Source organism: Rhineura floridana, chromosome 14 (genome assembly GCF_030035675.1).
Source record: "Rhineura floridana isolate rRhiFlo1 chromosome 14, rRhiFlo1.hap2, whole genome shotgun sequence".
Classification (NCBI taxonomy): domain Eukaryota; kingdom Metazoa; phylum Chordata; class Lepidosauria; order Squamata; family Rhineuridae; genus Rhineura; species Rhineura floridana.
In genome coordinates, this window is record NC_084493.1 from 4108395 (window position 1) to 4129461 (window position 21067).

At 45.0% G+C, this 21067-nt stretch overlaps 3 protein-coding genes across 5 annotated transcripts in view; all 3 read right to left on the reverse strand.

Moving 5' to 3' along the window:
* Nucleotides 1–1823: 1823 nt before the first annotated feature.
* UBAP1L (ubiquitin associated protein 1 like) lies at nucleotides 1824–7693 on the reverse strand. 2 transcript variants are annotated; one of them, XM_061595975.1, is made up of 3 exons: nucleotides 7533–7693; nucleotides 6477–6629; nucleotides 1824–3869 (listed from the first exon to the last, which is right to left on the reverse strand). In XM_061595975.1, exons 2-3 carry the CDS (start codon nucleotides 6606–6608, stop codon nucleotides 2952–2954), a joined length of 1050 nt encoding a protein of 349 aa, XP_061451959.1. In that variant the 5' UTR covers nucleotides 6609–6629; nucleotides 7533–7693; the 3' UTR covers nucleotides 1824–2951. The 2 variants fall into 2 exon arrangements, with proteins under 2 accessions (XP_061451959.1, XP_061451960.1); XM_061595976.1 differs by lacking the exon at nucleotides 7533–7693 and adding an exon at nucleotides 6794–6970.
* A 2967-nt stretch (nucleotides 7694–10660) lies between these two features.
* Nucleotides 10661–17083, reverse strand: PDCD7 (programmed cell death 7). The gene is made up of 5 exons (XM_061595974.1): nucleotides 16125–17083; nucleotides 14670–14808; nucleotides 13824–14060; nucleotides 13367–13454; nucleotides 10661–12660 (listed from the first exon to the last, which is right to left on the reverse strand). Exons 1-5 carry the CDS (start codon nucleotides 16950–16952, stop codon nucleotides 12543–12545), a joined length of 1410 nt encoding a protein of 469 aa, XP_061451958.1. The 5' UTR covers nucleotides 16953–17083; the 3' UTR covers nucleotides 10661–12542.
* Nucleotides 17084–19976: 2893 nt separating this feature from the next.
* CLPX (caseinolytic mitochondrial matrix peptidase chaperone subunit X) overlaps nucleotides 19977–21067 on the reverse strand; it is a 28317-nt gene continuing 27226 nt past the window's right edge. For both annotated transcript variants that reach the window (XM_061595973.1, XM_061595972.1), the window contains one exon: nucleotides 19977–20097. In XM_061595973.1, coding sequence (XP_061451957.1) covers nucleotides 20007–20097 — 91 coding nt within the window. In that variant the 3' untranslated portion in view covers nucleotides 19977–20006. The remainder of the gene's footprint in view (nucleotides 20098–21067) is intronic.

Below are 21067 nucleotides of genomic sequence, written 5' to 3' on the forward strand. Positions count from 1 at the left end.
GACATGACAACAAGAGAGACTGGAAACTTGTTTACATTCAAAAAAGTGAAATGTGCCTCTCGAGTGGATGCCTTCAGCGTGTTATGTCAATACACCTTCTGTCCAGCTTTAAAAAAAAACTGGAGTGAAACACTTGCACAATTGTTTCATCGCAGGCCCATTTCAGATCTTGGTGTGTATTTCTAACACTTCTCCAAACATGATGGGAAAAAGGGGCCTGAGAGGTGGCGGGTCTGAACTGCATGATCTACATTAGGGCTGGGGAAACTTTTCCAGCCTGAGGGCCACATTCTCTCATGAGCAGACTTCCAGGGGCCGCATGGCAGTGGTGGGTGAGGCCAGAAGCAAAAGTGGACAGAACAACAGCAGGCTACTTTCCAGCCACACAAAAGCCAGAGGTTTCTACATCATCCCCACCTCACACCTCACATCCTCCATCCTCCATCCAAGCAAGCAAGAGGCATCATCACAGTTCAAGGCAAACACTGTGGTTCAATGAACGGCCCCTGACATCCGGGACCACAGATTTAAACTGGTTTAACTCTCAAACTTATCTCCTGAAGGAATGTTAAACATCATACTATCGCCAATGAAAACTGAGATCACCAAAGAAGCTCTCATCATATTCACAAAAGCGCCGTTCCCAGAGGTTCCTTGGTGAAAGTTAAGGGAGTTATACTGACAGTTACGGTAGACAGAGCCCAAATTAAAAGCAGGCATACGAACACCAGAAGATCCTGTCTGCTGGATCAGGCCAAAGGGGGGGGGCATCTAGTCCAGCACTCTGTTCTCACAGTGGCCAACCAGGAGCCCACAAGCAGGACTTGGGCGCAAGAGCACTCTCCCCCCTGCAATTCCCAGCAACTGGTACTCAGAGCCAGCCCTGAGCAAAATGGGTCGTTGGTCTGACTTATCATAAGGCATTTTTTCTAAATTAGTGGTACTCAGTTTGAACCAGAATACATTTGGGTGCCTTAAGAAACAGTGTATACCCGCCTTTGTTCTACTCTCCCTCCCCACCCCCACCACTCCACATACCATCAATGCATCTTACATCTTTCCCTCCGGCTAAAAACATAAGAAGAGGCAGACTGCAGGATCAGACCAGTGGCCCATCTAGTCCAGCTTCCTGTTCTCACTGTGGCCAACCAAATGCTCCCGGGAAGCTCGCAAATAAGAACCGAGTGCCGTAATCCCCCGCAAATGGTATTTGGAGGTCTACTGCCTCCGACAGGGTAGACAGAACATACACATGATCGCTGGTAGCACCCACTGATAGCCATATCCTCTTCCATGAATGTGTCTGATCCTTAATCAAAGCCATCCCACGACAGTGGCTGGCCATCCGGCAGAGTTACAGGCAGTGGAATCCGCACCTTGGACAGCTCCTTGAAAGTTCAGACTCAACCCGGAGCGGATTCACTGCCCCCCTGACACTGGGGGCCAGCAAGCACCACTGGTTACAGGGAAGGGCATTATTCATGCTCAGCTGCCGCCAATTCCTTCCAAGAAGTGTTTCTTAAAAATAGCCCCTTGCATGTAAGTTGGGGTAGGGTAAACACACAAAGACAACCAGGTCAATGGGGAAAGGATGCAGGTGGCCAGTCGCCTCCCGATCTTCTTTTCAAGAGCGCAGGCACATCACTGAATAACGTCAGCAAAAGTGGCAAGCTGCGGAGCCTCCTTGCAGCCTCAGGGCTTCTCTTCTTTGAAGGATTTAGGAGCAGCCAGATGACGCACTGAGGGAGAAGGACAAGGGCTCAGCAACAGAGACTCCGCCGGTGTTCTGTTGAAGAAACACACACCTGCTCACAGGTGTATCAACTGGTCCCTTACTAGTGCCTGTAAGAGCAAGGCAGGCACATGTAAATCAGGGTTGGGGTACTGTTTTCAGCCGAAGGGCCGCATTCCCTTCCGGGCAACCTTCCAGGGGCCACTTGCCGGTGGTGGGCGAGGCCAGAGGCAAAAGTGGGCAGAGCAGCAAATGTAAATTATACATGTGTAGGAAAGGCTAGTTTCACACTCACGCACCCCTGTTTAGCCAACATCCAGATGAGCAAGAGGCATGATCAGAATTCTAATTCCAGCAAGGCAAAAGCACTTATTTATTTATTATTTGATTTATATCCCACCCTTCCTCCCAGCACCAGCCCAGGGCAGGGTGTAGCTGGGGAGAGTCAGAAGCCTCGAGGGCCACAGTTGGCACTTGGGCCGGAGGTTCCCCACCCCTTTTCTAAAACGTTTCAGATCTGGAACCCACCTTTAGTCCAAAGATGCATTTGGGGACCCACCTTCAGTCAGGTTACAACCCAGCAGTGGGTTCTCCTGACCCAAGGAAGTCATGGAAATGACCTGGAAGGCGGTTCATTTATGCACATTTGTCACTTGGTGACTGCAACTTCGCATGACAACTGCATGTCAAGTAAGCCACAACAGGTACAGCTGCAGAGAGGTTTAAAAGCAATGCTTTGAGAGCTAGTGTGGCAAAGTGGCTAGAGGACTGGACTAGGACCTGGGTTCAAATAGCTACTCGGCCATGAAGCTCCCTGGGTGACCTTGGGCCAGTGACTGCCTCTCAGCCTAATCTGCACCTCAAAGGTTTGTTGTGAAGATAAAATGGAGAGAGGGAGAAACATATACGCCACCTTGAGCTCCTTGTTGCAAAGGTGGAATATAAGTGCAACAAACAAACAAACGGGGTTACTCTGATGCCAGAGAAATCAAAGTACATGCGTGTTAGGCTTCACTCATGCCAATTTGCAAATGTTTCCTTATTTTGCATAGTTTAACCTGCTTCCCCTCATCACGGCAAAGGGGATGATGCCGCTGTCTTATAAGGCAGCTTCCCTCCTGTCAGTCCCTGGCATAATTTGCTATCCCTGAATTGTGCCCAGAATTCTGCATCCAGAGTAGAGCCTTCAACTCATCCGTAGGACCAGGCCAACTTACTTTCAGCGCATGATTGGTCCTTTCTTTTTTCCCCTTTTGCTCTTTAACTCAAAAAGTTTAAAATCATGCAATTTTAGATTGTGAAAAGGAGAAGGAACAGAAAGAGGCGGAGATTTTCTTACAGCGACGGTGGGCTTGTGCTTTTGGGTAGGAGGGACAAGCCCTGCCATTGTCAGCGGCCTCAGGTTGCAGTAAGTTGGCGGTGGCGTGGGGGTTAAAGTCCCCACCAGAGACACATCAGAGGCAGGCCTGTATCTCAGGTTCTGGTTGCTGCGGGAGTGCTGGTGGAGGCAGAAAGCCCTGGAAGCCAAGGTGGCTTCTCTTGCCCTGGGGTTCACAGGGAGCACGAAAGCCGTGAGCTTCTTCTTGGCCCCTTCAAACTCATCCTTCACATTGTTAAACAAAAGTATGGATTGCCTCTGCTTGACCAGAGGGGGCTTTTGGCCTCTGCTCTCCAAAGGGGCAGCCAACAGCACCATCGAAGTCATTGGCCTGCACAGGAGAAGACGTAGAAATTGAGGCAACGCACCCGGAATGTGCTTGGCGTCGGAGAAGGGTTTGTCTTCAGTGCTGCTTTCTGTAGAGGTGGATGAGGAAGACTCCTCACCTTCAGAGTCCTCTTGCTCCTCCAAATGTTGGCCTCTGTTCACCTTTTTGGTCAGCTGACCTTTGTTCGTGGTGCAGCTGAGATTCTCCGCTGCGGCACGCAGGTTGACACACCGTTGGATGGGCATCACATTCTGTGGTTTGGTGGCTGTTGGCTCATGGTGGCCTGGAAGGTTTTCTTTAGAGTCCACCAGCAGAAGCCAGTAAGGTGGAGCTGTTGGGACAACGCTGGTGGTTGCTTTGTGCCAGAAGGTCTCTTGCCGAGAAGCAGAGTCTATCCAATACAGCACCTTCTTCTCCAGCGAGAAATCGTGCTATGAAAATGTAAGGAGGAGAGTCAACAAACACTCAGCCGTGGGCTGCTGTTGGACTAACCAAACGAGTAAGGGTTGTGAGACAGGACTTGAGAGCTAAATTCGGTAAGGGGTTCCTATCCAGTGCTAGCCAGAGTAGTCCCACTGAAATCAGTGAATTTAACTTAGTCATCTCCAATTACTTCAGTAGGTCTACTCTGAGTAGGACTAGCACTGGATGCAAACCAAGGTCAACTGAGCCCAACAGAACCAACCTTTCCCGAGATATTACATTGCTAAGAACATAAAAAGGACTCTGCTAGATATGATCAAGGTCCTTCCAGTCCAGCGATGTGGAGCCTGGCCCCCCTCTGGATGGTGTTAGATGCCATCTGCCCAAGCCAGCATGTCCAAAGGTCAGGGATGATGGGAGTTGTGATCCAGCAATATCTGGAGGGCGACAAACTCCCCATCCCTTATCTAGCCCAACATTCTGTTGTCAACAGTGGCCAGCCACAGCTTTAGGAGGCTTACAGGCAGGAGGTGAAGGTAACAGCTCTCACCTGCTTTGCCCCAAGCACCTGGTGTTCAGAGGTATACTTCTTCTGAACATGGAGGTTTGTTTTAGCTGCCACTGCTAATAGTACTGATCCGTCATAAATTTGTCTAATGTCCTTTTAAAGCTACTTATAGGACCAATCAGATATCACGCCTCAACTTCCCTGTGCCCTAACCTGAGAAAGAGCCTTTGCGTGTACAAACTCTAGATCATAAACTGATGTAGAAATGTGGTGACCTGAATTTAAGATTGGAAAAATGAAAAAGACACCAAAACTGACAGATTCATCCATCCCCAAGAATGTATGGCTTGAATTTTGAGCTACGCATGTGGTAACCTGTTAAAATCTCAGCAAGCTGCAATGCCGATCCACTCAAGAGGGTCCACATTAGTCCACTTATCAATCAGCTTGGATCCCTCCTAATTGTATCCAAATTATACAGAATCAGACCTCAGAATATGCACAAGGTGGCTATTCATTTTATGTGTTGATGTTGAGAGAGAGAGAGAGGGAAAGAATACAAGCTCTTGAATTGGGGTGAGCCATTTAATCAAGCTTGTTAACACAAACATTTGCTCAGCAGTTTAAGTGTAACTCAAAAGATTTGTGCAGCCTTGTGGCAGAAGTAGTTGATACCAGAAAATGCTATTTCCCAACCTTGACTCTTTATAGATTTGTCTCTTTTGAAATATCGCAAAAGTAGACGTGTGTCAAGGTGGGTTCTTACTTTTCTCCTCAAAACCCTGAATATAACAACGGAAGATCTGCTAAAGTGACTTGGGAAGAAGCAGATCTTCCAGAGCACAATGATGCCCCCTGCTGGTGGGAATACACTGAGCATGGAGCTCAGTAGGAGGAAGACTCTTCCAAACTATTAAAAGGCCGTCTCCGTACAATGGTTGCATCCTCCTGGCAATATTTGTAACCTAGGAGATAAGTAAGCATTACATTCTAGGACGAGGTCACAAAGAACGTTATGAAAACACACTTCAAAAGGCCTGTGGAAAGTTAATTTGTCACAGATTGATTTGCACATATTAGTGAGGGGGAACATGTGCTTCACGGACACTCACTAGGCAAAATTCTTTCTGCCAACATATGCACTTTTAGGACTAATTTAGATATGACACAAAATCATGGCTTGGTGCTATGGGAACAAACTTTTTGTACTGTTGCGCTCAGGTTGTGTCTACAGGCTTCCTATGGGATCCAGGTGGAAGAGGACACTGGACTAGACGGGCCATTGGTCTGATCCAACAGCCAGGCTCTTCTCATGTTCTTGAAGGTTGCTGCTGGCCTGCATGTGTCCTCCATTTCCCTTGCAATGACTCCATCTCCTGCCTTGATTTAAGAGTCCACGATTTACTGATTTGTTCAAACTAGCAATCTATGTTTTGTGCTTGCCCTCCAAATCATAAACTGGAAAACAGCCCCAAGTTGTGGGTCCTAATCCTGGTTTGCAGGGCAACCATAACCCATGCATTTGCCAGGTTTGGATGGAAATGCTTTGCTTCAAAACAGAAAAAAGGGGGGGAAAGAAGAGAGGAGAAATGTGCAACTCAGAGGATCCTGCAAAGCTTATTTTTGTAGTGTCAGGTTGGCATTATTTATTTATTTATTAAATTTATATCCTGCCCTTCCTTATAGAAGGAGCCCAGGGCGGCATTATAGGAGTACCAGAGGCTGCCTTTACCAGGTCAGGCTGTTACTCCCTCTAGTTCAGCATTATCTACACTGATTGTATTATCTACACTGATCCACATTTCCAGCCCTATCTGGAAATGCAGGGGATTGAACTGGGCCCTTTTGAATGTCCTCTACCACTAAGCTATGATGGTATGTTTGACTCAAGTCTTTAGACAGCAGCAAAGGAACTATGTTCTCTAACCCCGGGGTAGGCAACATACAAATAAAAACCTGCGGAGCCTAGTTTCCATTTTTATTGATAAGTTTCTAGACTTATTAAACTGGAAAATGTAAATGGCTAAATAATCAGAAACAAGGAAGACTCAACTTTTTATTTTAAAAAATCCTGTATCCCACACATGAAATAGACTAACTTATTTACCATTGCACACATCAGGACATCTGCACAGTTAGACATCTCAAACTCAGGGGCTGACACAAAGTTGGCCTCTTCCATGAAGTTGTCTACAATGCTTATAGTCATTCTGAAAGGTACATCTTGCAGGCAACTCATGGTTCTCCTCCGTGCATTACACTGTAATAAAAATAAGAAGAGATTTGATCTGACTCCTTTACCATTTCTGCTTCAGCTCATTCTTAATGCTTGGGGCTAATCACAGAAGGTGGGGAACCTCCAGCCCGTGGATGTAATTAGACTCCACACAGGTCGCACTTGGACCTCCTCCAAACCATGCCCACCTGTCAAAGTTGGCCTATGAGGTGGAGTGGGGTAGTGGAGATAAGTATGTGGCCCACCAGCCAAATCCAGTTCCTTATCTCTGTTTTAAGATAAAACTTGAGCAGACCAGACTTATAAAATCAAAGAACAGTAGAGTTGGAAGAGGCCTATTTATTTATTTAAAACATTTATAACCCACTCTATCTCCGGAGACTCAGAGCGGCAAACAAAAAGCAAAGAGCAAAGAACAATCCCATATAAAAATTAAAATTTTTATATTTATATAAATTTATATAAGGCCATCAAGTCCAACCCCCTGCTTAATACAGGTATCAGCTTCAAGTGTACACTGCAGGTGGCTATCCAACTGCCTCTTGAATGCCTCCAGTGATGGAGAGCCCACCACCTCCCTAGGTCACTGGCTCCACTGTTGTACAACTCTTAACAGTTAAGAGGTTTTTCCTGATGTTCAGCCGAAATCTAGCTTCCTGTAACTTGAGTCCATTATTCCATGTCCTGCACTCTGGGATGATCGAGAAGAGATCCTGGCCCTCTGTGCGGGAACTCTTCATGCACGTGAAGAGTGCTATCATATCTCCCCTCAGTCTCCTCTTCTCAAGGCTAAACATGCTCAGTCCTTTCAGTCTCTCCTCGTAGGACTTTGTTTCCAGTCCCCTGATCAACCTTGTTGCCCTCCTCTGAACCTGTTCCATTTCCTGTACAAGTCCTATTGAAAGGAATGAGCACCGTCATGCTCACTTTGGCATGGTTTGCACGAGACGCCTTCCTAGTGGATTGTACTGCATGTATAGAAAGGTGTCCATTAAAATCCAACTGCAAAGAGAAACGCAAATGAGACACTTCACCCCATTAGTGGCTTGGGCTGCAATCCAATACATGCCTACTCAGAAGTAAGCTCCATTGGGTTCAATGGGACTTACTCCCAGGTAAGTGTGTATTGGATTGCAGCCTTAACCATGCACTTAAAAACCCATCTTATATGAGGAGGTTTTCCATGGCATTTACATAAGCAGTATTTATTATTTAACAATGACAACTGCTATGCTGTAATAGTAACAACAACAATATGAATACGAATAATTGCCAAGCTCTGGGCTGGGATGAATCTCCAGGTGTGCAAAGAGGCCATGTCTTGGTGCCTGAACCTTGCTGCCATAGTAAATGAGTTAGGCTTAGTTGTCAGCAGAGCTTGGAAAAGTTACTTTTTTGAACTACAACGCCCATCAGCCCAATCCAGTGGCCATGCTGGCTGGGGTTGATGGGAGTTGTAGTTCAAAAAAGTAACTTTTCCAAGCTCTGCATTAAAGTGGTCATTTTGTGTCTAGGCCAGGTGTGGGGAATCTTTGGCGCTCCAGATGCTGCTGAACTAGAACTCCCCCCATCTCTGGCCACTGGCCATGCTTGCAGGAGCTGCTGGGAGATGTAGTTCAGCAGCACCCGGAGGGCCAAAGGTTTCCCATACCTGATCTAGGCTGTCTCACTACAGATTGCAGGTCAGGGTTTGCATGATGGAATGCTCCTCCACACCCTAAAAAATAATAATAATAAATTCCTGTGTGAAAACTGGCATTTTGTGAAGAGAAGTTCTAGCCTACCCTTCTCCCTAAAACGCTACATTTCTACATGAAAGGAGCACTTCTTGATATAGAGGATCATTTCGGTGTGTGTCTTCATCAGCAGTCTGAAGCCGTAGAGCCTAGATATAGTTTGCCATTCAGGTGAGGTCAGCCTCTATTTATTTATTCCACTTTCTTTTTCATCTAAAATGTTTTGTCCTTCCCTTTGCAAATATCAGCGTGGCTGGTTTCTTAACTTTAATAGATGGTGGTTTCTGTGGGTGGTCCCAAGGTCAGAGAGACAAGAGTAGGTAAAAGGATCACTTTCTTCACTTCAAAGCCCTTTATGGACGGAGGAACTGTTTTTCCATTAAGTGCTGCATTCCTTCTGAGGCACTCACTTGGAGGACACATGCCAGCTGTGGAAGGGGGAGCAAAGTCCTCCCCCCAAACAATATCAAGATTAAAAGGGGCCTTTTGAATACCAGATCTGCATCTTCAAATATCCTCCTCTACTCTCTGGGCCACTTTTTGAAATGTCTGCATTGTCTCCACATCTCACTAGAAATGGTTCAGGATTGAATGGTCAAAGGTGAGGTGCTGGAGCAGGCACATGAAATGCTGTCATGGGCTTCCTGCTTCATACGATCAGCTTCGCATAAGCAAATGGAAGCTTGAACTCTGCAGAACTCTTTGTCAACCAGAAGCAGGCACCTTGTGATCAACAACCTGTGAAATTTACGAGCTTGAGTACATAGTCCGTTTCTCAACTGATCCTGCTGAAAACAATTCACTTTGCCTGAGTTCTATGTAATCTTTCAAACGATCTTTAAAGGGTGAAACATTAAGTTCCACGATGGATAATTTTTTTTTTCAGAATACCAAGCAGCTAATAAGTGTTTATAATCTCAAAAGGATTTATTGCTGGGTGGCTAACGCAAAGATTGTCTCCTGGTTCTACAGCAAGGAAGCCAGATGGGCAGTTACTAGCTTTGCCATACTGTGCGTGTAGTTTTGTTAATAGATTCCACATGCTGCTTATTTGGACATGCAGCCAAGACGGCTTAGACCATCTGCTGCGATAATGCAAAAGATGGTTCCATGTAAGCCACGATGTACACAAGCATCAGGGAAGGGGGTTGGGAGAGAAAGGGAGGAAACAAGCACTGAAATGTATGTCTCCCACAGCCTCAAGAGGAAGCAAGCTAGCTGACAATAATGGCCATGTCTCCTGGCTTTTATTATTTATTGGTGGCTTTAATTGGTTCGAATCCCCACACAGCCATGAAACTCACTGGGTGACCTTGGGCCAGTCACTGTCTCTCAGCCTCAGAGGGAGGCAATGGGAAACCACCTCTTGAACACCATGAAAACCCTATTCATAGGGTTGCCATAAGTTGGTATCGACTTGAAGGCAGTCCATTTCCATTTTCCCAGTATGATTGTCTTTTCTAGTGAATCCTGTCTTCTCATTATGGGTCCAAAGTATCATTTTAGCTTCTCGTGATAGTTCTGGTTTAAAGCTAAGCTTACCTTAGGAAGAAGCCAGCTAGCTGCTTGTCCTGCAGCTCTCTATCTCATACTTGGATCTTTAAGTGTTTACATAGAGGTCAGGTGAATCCCTGGCTGCCTTTTCTAAAGCTAATGATTAGAGCAGCTTGAAGGGTTAGGTTGTTATTCCAACAGAATAAGCCTAACTGTTCATGCCAAGACAGTGCTAATTTGTATTAATTGGCTTGATGACTTGTCAGTCTCAAGACACAAATTCAATGGAGTTGGTCCAGAACACATATATGGGTTACTTGGTATAGTAATAAATAAGTAATAGTAAGTTTACCCTTAGCAGGGATAAGTTTCATAAAAAGAGGTGGTGATTTGGGTTTACCTATGACAGGTTGCAGAAAAAGAGGTATTTGCTAGTAGATCTGTTTTCTATACCAGCCACTGTTGCCTGACACTGTCCGTTACTAAGGGAAGTGCACAACTCCAAAAGCTTTGCACTGCCTTCTTAAGTCTGGAAAATGGAAATGAACAGCCTTCAAGTCGATTCCAACTTATGGCGACCCTGTGAATTGGGTTTTCATGGTAAACGGCATTCAGAGGTGGTTTATCATTGCCTCTGAGAGGCAGTGACTGGCCCAAGGTCACCCAGTGAGCTTCATGGCTCTGTGGGGATTCGAACCCTGGTTTCCCAGGTCGTAGTCCAACACCTTAACCACTACACTACACTGGCTCTCAAAGCCTGGAAGAAAAACAGTTTTTTAAAAAATGAGTGTGAAATGTAATTTTTTAAAAAAAGTACAAATAAAACTCAGTGAGGTTTTTTTTATTAAATAGTCCTACAAAGAATTCTTGACAAATTGTCACATTGCATTTGGGTCTCTTCCTCCCACCACCCTGGCCAATCATAGGCACTTACTGTTTTAAAGCACAAAAAGGTGCCTAAGGAAGAAAAAATTCCTTTCATTTTATATAATGTTTTTGTAGATATTTTTGTACAGGTTGATAGTTTTAGTGTCGTGGGTCAAGCTGCTGTTATGTTTGGATGACACTCAACTGTTTGACCAAGGCTATGATTTGTACCACGAATTCTTGTTCTTTTACAAGGGTAAAAAACACCACTACTCAGGTTTCTGGTTTTCCCAGATAAGACAAGTCTGTATTATAGTCAAGTATTGCACAGATTTGCAAGAGCATATTGACACAGGACAATACAGCAGCCACTCAATCTTATTTTGACATACCAGATTTACCTAGTTTCAGTAGTTCAACTTTCCAGTCAATGGGGGAACACTCTTTGATGTTTACCATACTTAAATGACTTCGTTTTTGTCAAGAATGATGGCCTATTTTGCAATCCACAAATCAGTGTTCAGAGAATGTGCCGCTATATTAATGAAGTTTATTTCAGAAGGTTTTTTTTGCAACGTTAGGTGCTCGTTTCCTGGTTGGTTCACATACAATGTGAAATGATGGTTTGTGATATGAATGAGCTCTATGCTCAGCTTCCTCTTACCCCTAACATGCTCTGCTTTACTGATAGATCAATGTTCACTTCACAGAAACCAGTTTGTTGTTAATCCAAATGGACTAACTTTTGTTTTTACTTACTTTCCAACCCAGCACTACAAAACCACCGTTTGCAAGGCTTGTGCAAGCCACTGTCTTTTCATTTTGCTTCCCCTGAACTCACTTTTTAAAAGTGAAGAGTGGAAGGGAAGGAGGCAGCACACAAGCACAGGACTTATTCACACAACACCAAACCATTATTTGACATTCTATTAAATTATATCCCAAATAGTATCTCTTCTCTAATTTTCCTACTTTAAGAGATGATGAAAAAGAATGTTTTCCTGGGTATGTACATCATATATGCTCATGAAAAATCTAGGAAGGTGCAATGTGCACCATAAAAATGGCAATGCAGCTATTAATTATCTCCATATTGCTTCAGCTTAGTGCTTTAGCTTTTAAAACCACTAAACCAAACTTGCAAGGAGGCGATAACTGCCCACATCTGTCTATTCACTTAAGAAACTGCACATAAGGCCAAGATAACCACAGAGGCATTTTAAAAACGAGGGTCCAAAAAACATAGCTGTAACTTGAGAACCTGGACTTGACTCCAAAGGGGTTCAATGACAGTATTTGATGCTGCTTCAGGATTATTACCTGATTTCCCATGAAAAACCAGGATATTAAAAACACATGCAATAATCTATAGCAGCTGTGTAAGCTATATGGCTTTGGAATTGTATTTTGCCTCAGCAGGATGCAGTTAATGGCACAGGTTCTTTGCTGCAACACAGGTCCATGACAAATCCATTTCCCTGCTATGGGAACTGCGCTGCTAACTTTGCAGCATGCAGATTCTAAGTAAAGATGTCTTGGTTTTCAAGTTCACAGGAGCAAGTAATTTACAATGCTATTGTAAATTCCTCCAAACCAAAAGTTTTTAAAAACAAGATATGAGGAAATCTCTGCCACTGTATCTATGAGTTTCACATTTCCAGAATAAAATGTGTTTTGTGGTAGTATTTATCTTCTGAATCAGCTGTTGCATATTCTCTTGGGTATCTTGTGCCCCTGCTTTACAACGAAATAGTTATGAGTTGTTTTAAGTCCAAAGGAATTCATGCTTTATCACTCATGATGTGCTATAACTTCAGACATCAATGGAACTCTGAAGAGATCATCTGACAGCTGTAGCCCAGATGTCACTGGAAGGTAGATAGGGAAGGACCCATCCTGGTGGGATACAGTTTCCTTCAGGATGATCTGCAGGCACCAGGTATCGATCCCATTCATGCCTTTAACAGAAAAGCAAGTTTTTGAGCACCATGTTCAGTCCTCTAGAAGCCTTCATTACATAGCATGCATTTAGACAACTTAAGTGTCAATGTAAGGGGCATTTGGGATGGTGGCGGTGGTAAGGGAAGAGAGCAAAGGACAGCGGCCCCCAAAGGGATCTTTGTCAGCAGACATTGGGCCAGAGTTAGAGACAAATTTGGGCATGTCCACCACTACAGTATCTCCAAGTGCAATGTTTACTTTCCTCATAGGAGTGCAGGGCATCTCATAATGTACAGATGTGGGGAACATTTGGTCCTCCAGATGCTGCTGAACTACAACTCCCATCATTCCTGGCTATTGGCCATACTTACTGGGATGGACATAAGTTGCAGTTCAGCAACATGTACAGGACAAGATGTTCCACACACCTGATTTATAGAGAAGAAAGTAAACAAGTGCACTTGGGAGACACATTAAAGTCATCGCTTGTCTTTGGAGATGCCAGTGTCTGGGTGCAGGGGGGAGGTTTTGGTAGCACCAATAGTTTTGCAGACTGCAACAGGTTTATAGTTCAATAGTAACTGCCACCACAAATATCTGAAAGGAATTAATATTTCATCATGAAGTAAAAGCAGCTAAGAAGTTTCAAGATTTGACAAAACTGTTACATACAACCACAACAACTTAAATTGTTTTATTTAATGTGATATTGCTTACGCTTACCTGATCTGGATGAGAGCTGGCACAGAATATTCAGCCTGTAAATAATATTGTGTGAAGGGCTTCAAAAGGCGGGTAAGGGGAAATTCCTCTGTAAAGCACAAGATAGTAATTAAGAAAAACAAGCACCATCAAAAACTATCAAAAAGACACAGAAGCAAGGGGAAGCATCTTTAAATACTATTCCAAGAATATAAGTAAACAATTATTTGCTACGCAGTACACTAAAGCCAACTTTTAAATACCATTACAGAGAATCCTGAATGGAGGTGTTGAGAGAGTCATAGGTATTGCATAAACATATTTTTTAAAAAAACCAGGAGGGGGCTCCCATCATGTTAACTTAGGACTCTTTGCAATTTAAACAAAAAAGCTTTACAGCTGGAGTAGAATACACTTGCAGTTTAAATGCTCTCCACAGCAGGCAAAAACATTTGAGCAAGGTACGGGTGAAAGTTACCTGAGTCTCCAAACAGTTTGGAATCCATTTCGCGCTTCTGCTGCAAGAGTTTCTCCTTTTCCTTCTTCTGTTTCTTTTCCATTTCTCTTTTCCTCTCCTCCTCCTGCTCTCCTTCCAGCATAACTCGCAGTGCTCGTTCTTCAGCTTCATAGAGCTCAGTGCGTATTTTTATTGATGCTCTTAAGCTCTGGACTTCATTTTCAAATGCTTCATCTGCAGCAAGGGGTGGACAAACACCTGTACCGAAAACCAAGAACAAAACGCACAACTCATACCAGACTCTACTTTCTGATCCAGAAGAACAATGACATGCAAGTAAATAAAGAATGGAAGCATCCCCATTGATGATTAACTTTGCTCTGAGCTGGCATCCCCACCTATCCTATCTCATTTGCTTTTAACATGGTGGTCAGTTGCTTGGCTGCATATTCCTTACTCCTTCTGCCCCCCCCCCAATTGTGTGTCTTCTCGCTCTACAAGGGCAGTGGAGGAGGAACCAGGTGTACACGCTTACTTCACTGAAAATATGATGGGGTATTTATAACAAATATTTACAAAAATATGTAAGGTTCAGAAGACCAAATGGTTTCAGTGCTTTACAGATGCTTCAAGTACACCTCCTCTAGGCCAAGATTCTATACAAATCTTCCATGACCTACTTTTGCCATTTATATCTTAAATCACATTTCACTGGAAGAAGCATGGAGCAACATAAGATAAGTCTGACTGAAATGCTGGAGCCACAACACAGACAGCTTTCCAGCTATGCTTCAGCATATGCACGTAAAGAAGTACAAAAAGCACATAATTTGTAACTGTGAGTCACGCAAAGCCTAGAGGGTTTACCTTTCCTCCCTGCTGCTTCTTTTCTTAGTTTCCTAAGCTTTTCTAAGCCGCGCAGGATTTCTGCCATGCGTTTCGTGTCTGCTTGTTTCTTTAGTACTTCGGATAGCACGCTGTCCGCAGCTGCTTTAAGTTCCTGTTCCTAAAGGAAAAGAATTTATGAATACAAAAATTAAGAACACATAGAACATAAGGGCACTACATTGGCAGACCAAACTTGGTTCATCTAGTTCAACATCCTGCATTCATCAGCCAGATGCCCCCAAGCGGAGCAAGATGGAAAGAGCCCCTCCTTCTTGTTTGTCTCCAGCAATTGCTAAGACGAAACACAGCTCCTGACTGACAGCTGTCAACTGACCCATCCCCCATGAGTCTGCCCTGTCACCTAGTTACTTTATAAACAGATGCTCGGGCTCAATCTGGCACAAGTTACAGCAGCGCTCAGATATTCTTCATCAAATTTCTCTTCACGTGCATTCAAAGTTACCTTTCTAGAACAAGATTTTGCCTGTAAATTTGTTTTGCTCTCAAACTACTTATAGGTACTAAACTCAAAACAGGCACTAAAAATAACTAAGCAACCCTCACTTGTATATCAGGGGTCCACAGCATGGTGCCCACCAGTACATTTTGTGCAGCCCATACCGGGGCAGAGGTACTCTCCAGCACCTGCCAATCCAGGCTTCCCTGAATCTCTTCCTCACTGCCGAGAAAAAACATGGAACTGAACCAGCAGCGAAGGAACGGTGCTGAGTTGATGTATTCTGGGTTTATGCTGAGTGACAAGGCTGGGACCTCCTGATTCCTGTACGGCCTATGTAGTTAATAGATAAAGAGTGAACTACACTGTAGGATTGTCAAAGACTTCTTTTAACACAGCCTTTTACTCCCCGGTAAAGCAGGCCTCCTGCCACCAACTGCTTTACCTGTTATGCTGCTTAAATGAGCTTGTTTATTATCTAATTATGGATGTTTTGATGTTGTTATTTTACTATTAGGAATAGCTGTATTTTATAATTGGTTTTATTCTTCTTAATTTGCTTTTCGCTTCTATTTGTGAACTGCCTGGGTGTTTCGTCTTGAAATGAAAAGTGGTATATCAATTATTTTAACAACGCACAAAATCATTATATGTTGTTGGCTGTATAACACACCCACACACAGAGTTTGGAGAGGGAGTCATACCCTTACAGAAACAGATTATAAGCAGCATACAATAAAGTAAAATTAACAGCAATTCTGTTTTGTTCACCAGGCCAATGGAAGTGCAGAGTCCAATTTGTCGGCGGCCTGAGTATTTCTTATTGAAAGGAAAGGCGGTATATAATGAATTCTGCCTCTCGGCCTCGCCTACCTCTCAGGGTTGCTGTGGGGATTAAATGTGTGTGTGGGGAGAACAACCTTTAGCTGCTTGGAAAAAAGGGAGGGATATCAATGCGATGACACCCAGCAACCCACCCGGTGCCGATCCTCGGCTTCCTGGGCCCGCTTGGCCCTCCAGTGTTCCACCAGCGCCTCCCTCTCGGCCTCGCGGGCCGCCGCCGCCTCCCGCGCGGCCCGAGCTTCCTGCCTCCGCTGGCGGCGCAGCAGCCGCTTCTGGCGGCTCCTCTCCGCGTGGCGGCGCAGCTGGGCCACAGAAGCCTCGCTCCGCAGGGGCCAGACCGCCTCCCGCAGCTCCGCCAGCCGGGCCTCGGCCACGGCCACCTCCTCTTCCTCAGCGTGGTCGTCCCGTCGCCGCCAGGCCCCGCACAGCGCCGCCACCTGCGACACCAGCCGCAGAGCCTCCGCTGCCAACAAGCCCGCCTGGTTGGCGCTGAAGCCCCGGCACGGCGGAGGAGGAGCGGCGGCTCCCGTGTGGCGGCGAGCCAAAAAGCGGCTCAGCCATTGATCGGTCTCGCCGCCGCCGCCTCGCCTCAGGCCGCCGGCTGGGCCTGCTGCGTCAGGCCCGAGCGGGAGCCTGGGCCGCTCCCTGGCCACCAACGGCGGCGTCACCTCAGGCCTCCATTGAGGCGAGGGCCGCTCGGGAGGCGGTGGCTGCTGCTGCTGCTGCCACTGAGGGGAAAGGGGGGGCGGCGGCGGCCGGAATGGCGGCGGGTAAGCGGGGGAAGGCAGGCCGCGGGCACCCGCCGAAAAAGGCGAAAACGCGGACGGAGAAAATGGCTGAGGAGGAAGAGGCGGCGGTGGCCCACAGAAAACTCCCGGGGGAGGAGCCCCGGTTGACGGGAGGCAGCGGGGCTGAGGGAGCTTTACGAACCGTGAGGGAAACGGCTGCTGCTGCTGAGACATCGTCCTGTCAGGCCGCGAGGCCTAGTCGCAAGATCCGACGCGGTCCACCTCGCCTCAGATGCTGGTTTCCGGTTTGAGAGGAAGTTGGGAAGAGCAGCGCCCTCTACATTTTGGGAGGGCGTGGTGTTAGCATACCGCAGCCTATGGCGGCCTGCTATTCCCCCGGATGCTGTTTTTAGACTACAGCTCCCATCAGCCACTCCCAGCCAGCTGGCTGAGCTGATGGGACTTGTAGTCTAAAAGCAGCTGGAAGGCAGCACCCTGGCTATGGCTGACATGAGAGGTTCACTCCAACAAAATGCCTGGTGTTTGGTAACAGTCCCAGCACAGGCTTATCCCACGAGTCAGCGGCAGAAGCCCTTGCAAGGCAAGCGGAGCAGTGCTCTTCTGGCCTTCGATCGCACCTAAGCAACGCTGAACCGGCATGGATGGGACGTGGCCGCACTGGCAGCCGTTAGGATGCGTGGCAAATGATGTCTCTCGGTCCCAAGCACTCGCACGCTGCTCTCTAGGCATCCTCAGTGCAGTGGTTTCTCCTCCCGGACTGATGGTCCCTGCTGCCTTTTGCCGAAGCTAGATTCCCAGCGTAGAATCCTGTGCTCAGCTGGAAAAAAAAATAGTGGACACCCTCCAGCTCCCCAATTTCTGAAAGGCTGTTCACATTCTGCAAAATTAACAGGAGAGGTAGTCAGAGGGGAATTAATGGGCCGGGGAGGTTGCATTTATTTATACATGGGAGATACCCAGTTGGTTCCCATCTGCTCTGAAACCGGACAGGGAATTCTCACTGCTTTTTGTTGTTGTTATGTGCCTTCAAGTCGATTACGACTTATGGCGACCCTATGAATCACTGACCCCCAAGAGCATCTGTCATGAACCACCCTGTTCAGACTTGTAAGTTCAGGTCTGTGGCTTCCTTTATGGAATCAATCCACCTCTTGCCTGGCCTTCCTACCATTAATGCCTTTGTGACAGTCGCAGGCCCATTGCCTAGCAACCTAGAACTTTAGAGCTAAGGAAAAGGGGCAAGGAGTCATGCATAACAAGCCTGGAAAGGGTTCAGAATAAAGCAGCCCAACTGTTTCATACACATACCAGTGGAGGCTTGTCTATTATGGCAAGCTGGGCACTGCCTCAGTCTGCCCATCAGTTTCTTGTCAGTATTTTCCTTGTAAAACTCAGCGGAGAGGATGGGACACACACACACGCTTGGTGGCCAGAGTGTTAACTTTAAGCTAACATTAACTCAATGTGTAACTGGAACCTACTCCAGCAAAACTTCTACAAGCACTTCAACATGAAGGAAAAACATCAAGCTTGCAGGTATAGATTTTAATTTCAGAAATGAATCAAAAACATACATGTCCTTTTGTGTTTTTACAAATACTTTACTAAAGGATCAAGTTAACTTTTAAAACAAAGCAGCTTTGCTTTGCTAAAAGATTTAAAACAAGATGCAGGGCCAGCATTTTAAGCTCATAACTTAAATTAGAATTTTGTGCAAACAGTGACTACCAATTACATGAAAAATATACAATACGTTACTTTCTTCTGCCTCTTAATGTTATAAGAAGGTAGGCTGGGAAAAAATATCTGGCACCAAAAAACTGATGCATGATGGTTCCAGTACGTTCAATAAAAAGTACTATATTAAAATATTGGCATAGAATTTTAAATATTCTATGGTTATTTCTTTCTGAAAACCTCTATTCTGTCAAAAGAAAGGTGTAGCAAGTTCCTGGTTCTCATAATATCCATTTCCCCCCTCCAAAAAACCTACATGTGATATTTAATCAAGGTAAGGTAAATATGAATGAACCCTTTGGTATTACACCCAATTGGACACGTTGCATTATGTTTTTAGTAAAGTGGTACAGTGTGCCTAAAACATGGTCACAATCCACAACCTATTTACTCTGGAGCAAGTCCCACTGGTTTGAAAATAACTAGTATGGAGTTTGGGGACCAGAAAGGACTGCATGCTTTTAAGTCTTTCATATCCAGTTTTTAAAGGTAGTTTCCATTATAAATGTAACAAGTACCTCTAGCACCCACTGCATTTAAAGCAGAACAGATATCTAGTGCATACTGAATGATCTTTCAAGAAGAAATATTCAAAATATAGGCTTCCCTGCCCAAATTGTAAAGTATAATTACTGTAAAATTCCTTAACTATTAGCCATAGCTGCATTGCACTCTAGAACCGAAAAAGCTGGAGCCGAGCCAAAAGTTCTTTAGGAAATATTTTCAGTGCAAAAAAAGAGCTTTTGAGGGGCTCTCAAAAACTTACCTTCTTCATACTGGTTTACATAGCCCTGGCCCCATTTTTGTTTGAAAAACAACTTCCCTGTAACAATGATGTCAGACAGCCAATCAGATTTTTGCCATGTGATGGGAATAAAGTTAGTTCACTGTTGTCACCCTGTGTTAGCTTTGTTTGACCTCAGTGATTGTGGTTACATAGTCAAATCTGATTGACTGCATATGTCACTGTTACTAGGATGAAATCTAATTTGGAACAAAAAATGGCACCAGCTGCAGCTGACTGAAGTTGAGAGAAGAGGGTCACAATGGCGCACTGCTGCCTTCATCTAACTGTCAGGCATGGGGCTGGAAGGAGCACACTGCCGGCCTTGTGTGTATGTGTTCGTGTGTGCGTTTTGAAAGGTCACCTTAACTCTGCAGCATTCTCAGTGGGAAAAAAGGCAAAAAAAAAGTGTGCCAAAGGAGGGATGAATTTTACAAAAGGCGTAAAGTGCTCCCCCCCTTTTCAGCTCAGCACACACAAAAAGAAATATTTTGTTTTTTAAAACTGAACAAAACATAATATACACTTCATTTCTGAACATTATGTCACTGAAGTCCAAGTGTCCACAGAACAAATCAATGTGATGTTACGCAAAATACATGATCTGATTTCCATTAGCACTGTCAATATTTTCTGACCATGTATCGTATTCAGGAGAGATCCAATGTTATTAATTGGCTAAAAAGCCTGGTGTCAAAAACAAAAAAACCATTAAGTGCATTTTCTGCAGAACATTCTGACAGTATTTAATTGTTTGCAGCATCTGCCTGGCGAGCCCAGTTTTCTTCTTCTACTCCTGAATCATATTCTTCTTCAGAAGCATCTTTAGTTGGAGCCCTGTAATTAAATACAAATAGGATCAAATATTTTAAGTACTGAACAGAACAGAGAACCATTTCAGAAAGGAAGAGTAACGAATGCTGGACTTTAACCTTGGAACGCAAACTTGTGCCCATTTGAGTAGGATCCAAAGAGGTGCTTGGTTAGGTCCACACCAAGAGCTTTTATCAGTCCAGTTGGATTTTTTGATACTGATCTCCACATCACATGGTATCGTAAATCTCCCAAATTGTATTATATAGTAGGGACACAGTAAGCTGCCTTGCATCAAGTCAGACCACTGGTCCACTGGGCTCACTGACTGGTGGCAGCTCTCTGGGTTTTCAGGCTGGGGACATTCCCTGCCTTACCTTGGGATGCTGGGGACTGAACCTGGGGACCTGGAGGCAAAGCAGGTGCCCCACCACTGAGCTACAGCTCTCCCTCAGGCTACCTTTAGTAGAAGAGTGGCAATAAATAGTGAATATTAAAAGGCTACATGTCAGGTGGCATTGCTGTGAAAGAAGAACAAATCTACTGGTAGTTGGTCCTAGTTATCCTTACTTTGAGAATCCATTTAAAAAAAGGGGGGAGGGAGAACAAAGCAGCAACCTAAGTCTGCACTTCTTGTAATCTTTATCCTAGAAACACCAGAAGTAGACTCATTCTCTCAAGCAGGACTGACTGGCTGGATGGCCAATTATAGTCAAGGACGTGGTTCCCCACTGGAGGCAAGCTCTTTGAAGGCTTACAATTGCAACTACTGTTAGTATTCTTTCACAAAGACAGCCGTAGGCAAGATTCCTGCTTCTTCCAATGGGCCAATGTAGCAGCACAAGTCCAGCCTTCAACTTGAAACCGCGAAAAAGTGAACATTTATTTACAGTCTCCAAGTAGTCTGTGTTAAATGCTCAGTTGCCATCTACTATGAATGGCAGTTACAGAATATAGTGAGTAAAAAAAAGTATCTAAAACATTGTTTGAAAAA